This window comes from Echiichthys vipera (assembly GCF_963691815.1).
Source record: "Echiichthys vipera genome assembly, chromosome: 16".
In the NCBI taxonomy this organism is placed as follows: domain Eukaryota; kingdom Metazoa; phylum Chordata; class Actinopteri; order Perciformes; family Trachinidae; genus Echiichthys; species Echiichthys vipera.
In genome coordinates, this window is record NC_139841.1 from 17,206,665 (window position 1) to 17,213,884 (window position 7,220).

The 7,220-nt window shown below is 40.3% G+C and overlaps 1 protein-coding gene across 1 annotated transcript; it reads left to right on the forward strand.

The window, feature by feature from the left end:
• Window positions 1–1,129: 1,129 nt before the first annotated feature.
• On the forward strand, window positions 1,130–6,166 carry srsf9 (serine and arginine rich splicing factor 9). The gene is made up of 5 exons (XM_083930326.1): window positions 1,130–1,218; window positions 2,745–3,154; window positions 3,324–3,559; window positions 4,799–4,971; window positions 5,068–6,166. The coding sequence occupies exons 2-5, from the start codon at window positions 2,997–2,999 to the stop codon at window positions 5,293–5,295; spliced, it is 795 nt and encodes a 264-aa protein (XP_083786452.1). The 5' UTR covers window positions 1,130–1,218; window positions 2,745–2,996; the 3' UTR covers window positions 5,296–6,166.
• The last annotated feature ends 1,054 nt before the right edge of the window (window positions 6,167–7,220 follow it).

Consider the following 7,220-nt stretch of genomic DNA (forward strand, 5'->3'; position numbering starts at 1 on the left):
CATGCTGGGGGGTGAACCACTTGCCCATTTTCAAGTCTCAGAGGACTGCAGGTGTTGCTCAAGAATTTGGGTGAACTTGGCAGCATCCATTTTCCCTTCAATCCTGACCAGCTGCCCAGTCCCTGCTGAAGAGAAACAAGCCCACAACATAATGCTGCCACCACCATGCTTCACTGTAGGGATGGTGTGTTTTGGGGGTTGTGCTGCCTTTGGTTTCCCCCAAACATAGTGCTTGGTCTATGGTCTCATCTGACCATGTAACCTTTTACCACATGGCATCATAATCTTCAATATGTTTTTTTACAAGACTCAGTATGACATTTTTTTCCCAGAAGAGGCTTCTTTCTTGCCACCCTGTCATACATAGAATACATACATTGAACTTGTGAAAGTGTTGTCACATGCACAGATTGACCAACCTCTGCCATTTAGACTTGTAACTCCTTCAAGGTCACCATGGGCCTTTTGGTAGCTTCCCTGATCAATCTTTTCCTGGCTCGGTCCTCCAGTTTGGAGGGGCGGCCCGATCTAGGCGATGTCTGGGTGATGCCATATGCCTTCTGGACAATACTCTGAACGGTACTCTGATGGATAGTTAAAGCCTTTGAAATATTTCATATCATTCTCCAAGATTGTGCCTATCCACAACTTTATTCCTGAGCTCTTTTGAAGGCATATTTCCAACCATGTTGATTTCTTTGTGTTATCATGCGCTCCTAGGTGTGGAATCCTTGAGGAACAGCTGATTTTATTCTGAAGTAAAATCAAAGCCGCCACAGTTGATGTCAGGTGGAGGCCAGTTAACTTGATGTGTAATCTGGAAGGTGATTGGTTATACCTGGCAATGTTTATAATGGTTATTCTTAAGGGACTGATCACTTTTCCAAAATTGCTATTCTAGTTTTTAATTTTTATGAATTTTCAGAAATATTTTAATGTATTATCATTTCAGGCTGTAAAACAAAAAAGTGACAATTTCGTGACTTTCTATAGGCACTGTATACCAACGGCAGTAACATGTTCTTATTCTTTCCAGCAGTGGGCAGCAGAGCGATTCCCCTTAACTTCCTTTCTACCGGAAATGAAGAAGTAGAAGAAGTCACGGAGCAGCTGGGCCACTGTTAGCTAACATTGCTAACTAGCACGGAAACAGCGGCACAGCCTGCTAACTGTTAGCATTACATCTGTGAAAGAAGGCGCCCTTGATTCATTTTAAAGGTAATCTACTGTTTTGGTAATTTAAGTGTTGTTTACTGCAAATATTTAATGTGTACTGCCTAATTAATGTTTATCTCCGAGTGTGATAAATATTGTTGCACGGAACAGAGACTCGTTAGCCCGACTAGCTGATCTGACATTATCAACAAAGAGACCTCTGTCGTACTGAACTAACGTTAAGATACATAACACGTCTTAAGTCGGCGTTAACTTCAATCTACAAATGTCAAGCTGAACTTAAATGTTTTCTGTTGTATGTCATGACCACTCACTAAGACTGTATGTTATAGAAACTGCTTGTAAGGGATCAACCTGTCGACGCTAAAGTTAAGTTAGCTCGGCAGCTGCAGGCTAGTTTAGCCTCAGCACAGTTCGAGACTAAGGCAAAGGTTAACTAAATTTAATTATTGACAACCACCTTCTTTTTCTCCCCATAGCGTTACTATTAAAGCGATGGTGTATACCAGCAGCTTTCGAGGTCTTAGCTAACGTTTATTAAAATAAGTAATCAATCTCAGACGCAACATGAATGTTTAGCTGGAAAGCAGTTAACGATTAACAGTTAAAAAATAACTTTATTTGCTAATTCTCATAATACTGTGACACAAACAGTTGTAGAACATTCCGACATCATACTTTTATTTATATATATGTACATATATATACATAAAGGCAGTCATTTTTCCTTTTACTGAACATCTCAATCTACCATTATGATGACATAAGTACTTTTACAGAAGAAAGAGTACTTAAATACACAGTTTTTAAAAAGGAAGTACAAATTGAACAATAAATACAAAATGAATAAATTAGTACTTGAAAGGTAGCCTATATAATCACATTTCCCTGAAAAAAATCTTGTAGTATATCGGCTGTATAAATACTTTTTTTAATAATAATTCGGATAGATTTAAAATGAATCCAAAATTGAATCAGGTTTGGTTGGTTCACAAACTGTTGATTATGAAATTAATTACAGGCTATTATTTCAATGTTATACAACATACCATTGCCAGTTTACACCATATTAATGTTATAGGCGAGTGTCCAGAAAAGTAATTACACTTTTATATTGTAGTTGCAATTCAGTAAGTCATTACTGCCATACATAGTACACTTGTTATTGTATCCTAATTTGTTGTGGACATTATCGGCGATTTGTTGAGTAAAATCTCATTGCAATGCTGGTAGATCTTTAGGCTGAGTAAATATTTACACACACACTGACAACCTATTGGAGGTTAAGATAAAATAAGATACTCCTTTATTAGTCCCACAAAGGGGAAATTTCCTTTTGAGGGGGTAGTTGTTTTTTTCCTTTTTCATTTCCAATTCATTACCTTTCTGTACATATTGATGTACACACACACACACACACACACACACACAGCAACATTTATGTAAGCATGTGTATTACTCAGGGTTTATTTTCCAGTAGATTTTCTTAAGGCAGTGCTTAAGTTCAAGCAGTATAATATTAACTATTTATTAAGGTTGTTTGACATTCATTACCCTGTTTTTTAAAGCTTTCAGGCTTGGATCCAATGGTCTGTGCAATTTCTCTTGAAACCATCATTTACTACTATCATGGCTTCATCCCAGGCTTAGAGTTTTATTTTTGTCTAAATTAAGGAAGTGGAGGCAAATGGACTAAGTTTCGGATTGGAACTAGGATTAGGATAAGGACGACTTCAACAGCAATTTGTCAAAGCAAGAAGTGATCTTAAAGTCTGCAGGTGCCCCCATTCTGTGTCAGCAGTTCCACGCACTCAACCACCATGTCGGATGGCCGGATCTATGTGGGGAATCTTCCTGTGGATGTCCAGGAGAGAGACATTGAGGATCTCTTCTACAAATATGGAAAAATCCGCGACATTGAATTGAAGGCCAATAGAGGCACTATCCCTTTTGCCTTCGTCCGATTTGAAGACCCACGGTGAGTTTCAGGGATGGTCTGTGGCAAGTTGAATCACATTCCCCTTGCTGGATACCTTAAGTTTTATGGTATGATATCGTCTCCACTGACTGCCTGCAGGGAATGGATGGATCTCTGTCCACAAGTGAAAGAAGCGTACTTTGGTAAGGAGTTATTTGCTCTCTTTTAGGGATGCAGATGATGCTGTCTATGGAAGAAATGGATATGGATATGGAGACTCCAAGCTGCGTGTGGAGTATCCTCGATCCTCTGGTGCTAAATTTGGTCCTATGGGAGGTGGAGGTGGTGGTGGTGGCGGCGGCGGAGGTGGTGGAGGGGGAGGAGGAGGAGGAGGAGGAGGAGGCGGCCCCAGGGGAAGATTTGGACCCCCAACTCGAAGATCTGAATTTCGGGTCATAGTGACTGGTAGGTGGACGACATGAGTCCTAGCCAATTCATATTCTCTCTTTCTCGGCATCCCGGAAGTATACGTAGGATGGTGGACGTAAGAGCTGTAGGCAGATAACGTTCCCTCTCATGGCGGATTGGAGGACAAGGGGACTAGTAGAGGATGATATGAGTCATAGGCAGTTGTGTTTCTCTCTCCCATGGCGGACTGAAGGACAAGGGGACTAGTAGAGGATGTCATGAGTCATAGTCAGTTATGTCTCTCTCTCTCTCGTATGGCGGACTGGAGGACAAAGGGACTGGTAAAGGGACACCATGAGTCATAGGCAGATATGTCTCTTTCTCTCTCTCATGGCGGACTGGAGGACAAGGGAACTAGTAGAGGACGTCATGAGTCATAGGCAGATATGTCTCTCTCTCACTCTGATGGCGGACTGGAGGACAAGGGAACTAGTAGAGGACGTCATGAGTCATAGGCAGATATGTCTCTCTCTCTCTCTAATGGCGGACTGGAGGACAAGGGAACTAGTAGAGGACAACATGAGTCATAGGCAGATATGTCTCTCTCTCTCTAATGGCGGACTGGAGGACAAGGGAACTAGTAGAGGACGTCATGAGTCATAGGCAGATACGTCTCTCTCTCTCTCTCTAATGGCGGACTGGAGGACAAGGGAACTAGTAGAGGACGTCATGAGTCATAGGCAGATATGTTTCTCTCATGGTGGACTGGTCAAAGGAGGTCAAGTCAGCACTTAAAGTCATGAAAAACAAAACAGTAAACTGAAACCGGTCATGTTGGCTGCATAATCCCAAACACCGACTGTAGTGACTGGTAGGTGCAATTTTGTCATTGCATGTCATTTATTACTGTGTACTACATTTATCTCCTTTATACAAGCATGTTTATACAAGTTGTAGAATTGGGCTGCTTAGACAGAGGTTTTTAGTTGCCTGACTTGACTGGTCATGCTAAAGCAGTGCTGAAAGTACAACACTTTTGGGGTCTGGTCTTTTGAAAAAAAAGGGGGTTCACTGAAACGTTCTACCACTAATTTTGTTTGAGCTTTTAAATGTCTATTTCTGTTAAGCTCATACTTAAAAAAATGCATTAAAACCATAGGAAAGGTGTTGTTTACCTCCAAAGTGTTTAGACGTTGTGCAAAAGATGAACATGTCCCTCCAATGATTTGAAAGTGCCAGGTCATTTAAAGCAAGGAAGTACGTTTTGTCCCCATCACATGTGTTTTCCTATTCCAGGGTTACCACCAACTGGGAGCTGGCAGGATCTGAAAGATCATATGCGCGAGGCAGGAGACGTTTGTTTTGCAGATGTGCAGCGTGATGGAGAGGGCGTGGTGGAGTTTATCCGTAGAGAGGACATGGAGTATGCACTACGCAGACTGGATCGAACCGAGTTCCGTTCACATCAAGTGAGTTCCAGTGTTGATGAGATTCAATTGTCCCTTTTTTATTCTTGAGATGGTGAAAGGAACAAATGGCCTGTATTTTTCTTTTTCCTTCGATAGGGCGAGACTGCTTACATCCGCGTCTTTGAGGAGAGGGGCACTCCCAACTGGAATCGATCACGTTCCCGCTCCAGATCCAGAGGTCGCTATTCACCTCCCTACCATAACAGAGGATCTCCACCTCCACGCTACCAGTCGCCTCCACGCCATGCTATGTCGCGTCATAGTCCACCCCCCAGGAGGCACCCTCCACAGCACCATAGCCCACCGCCGCGTCATTACCGGTAGAAAGGCTTGCCATTTTTAGAGGGATTGGGGAAATGTTTTGTAATTCTTTTTATTTTATTTTTTTTATACCCCAGGCCTCCTCGTAGGATACCCTCTTGCTATTTCTTGGTACATACATTCCACGGTTGTGATCACCTGAACACCCTGCTTCTCCCCGCAGCCTTAATTTTTTTTTCTGTTCTGTAGACACCCACGTGTTATCTGGCATCATAATTGTTACTTTTTTTGTTTTTCTTAGCAACGTAATTGTATTTGATTGAGGTTTCTTTTATAAATACATCCCGGATTTTAATGTCAAACAATGACAGGATTAGCAATGTTTGTCCAAAACACTGACAACCTATTGGAGGTCAAGATAAAATAAGATATTCCTTTATCAGTCCCACAAAGGGGAAACTACCTTTTCATTTTTTTTGTTTTTCTTAGCAACCTAATTGTATTTGATTATGACGTAAATAATTGGAGTTTTTTTTTATAAATACATCCTGGATTTTAATGTCAAACATTGACAGGAATATTAATGTTTAATGTTTGTCCAAAACATATTATACAATTCTGCAGCTATCAGGCTATGGATCATATTGCTTCTTACATTCTTGATTAGATTTTCCTCATTGTGTTGCATTTCTGTTGCATAAGTATGAAGTATTTGCCAATCTAAGAACATGTGAAGTGAATCAATCGCTAAATAAATTCCCCCTGGGATCATTAAAGTATTTCGTATTCTGATATCCTACTCTGATTCAAAACATTAGTGAGCCTTTTAGAGTAGTGACATACTGTTTGTTGACTGTGAGCCTCACCTGTCTGATTCTTTTTTTTGTAATGTGTGAACCTCTGTCCGAGGTGGCCTGTAGGTGGACTATAATTTGTATGCATCTGTAATGTTGTTTTTTGTTTACCAATAAAATGCAAACTTTTACTGGCTGTTTCATTCATTCTCCTTAAACTTGTTTTTAATAGATCATTACTTTATTAAAGCAAGTCAACTTTAAAAAGGTTTAAGCAGATATTGAACTGGTGTGTGGACATTGCAGTAATCCTAAATGTTGGCACATCTAGTGGGCTGAAGAATATGCCTTTTTCACAGCTAACATTTTGACTTATCAAATATAAATGGGATACTGACTCACGATGCCCCATGCAGCTATCATTAAGTGTATTGTTTACACCTGTATGACTTTATTCTGTAGAATGTCAAAATGTCCTCTGTGAAAATAGCCTGTTTATATTTTAAATTAAGCCAAGATTTTATTTTACTTGGTGAAGACGGGGAGTACTCAGATTCTACATAGTGTGATTGAAATGTAATCCTCTTGGAGTTAACAAGCCATAGAGTTTCCGAGTTCAGTCAAAGCTATGAAATCCCCTCTGCGTTCTGCCAGATAATCTCTGAGCTGTGGTGGTGGGATAAAGGGGGATCTTTCTTTTAAGCTCAAACTTTGGAATACATTTTTGCACAATATGAATCATTAAAGTCACATTAGGAAGCGATCTCTTCAGAAATAAGTAACAGAACAAAAACGTTGGTAAATGGATTTACAATGCTGCGCTTTTCTAGTCACCCCACCACTCAAGGCACTTAAACATTACTTGCCACATTCCACCTTTCACACATTCATACACTGATGGCACAAAACCTTCCGATTAGTGGACAACCCGCTCCTGAGCCACAGCCACTTTAACAATGTACATGTGGGCATGTAAGTGTCTGCTAGATTGAACTGAAAAAAACAAAAAGGGACAAACAAGGCACCGGTGCTAACCACAGAAACTTAAGTACGTACGTGTCAGGTGTGGAAATATACATGAGGCACATGAGATGCAAAATATAATATTTTTAATACGCAATAAATTAATTATACCAGGTGACAATTTGAGAAGACAGAAAAAAATAAAAATAGATTTATTTCCAACGGCATACT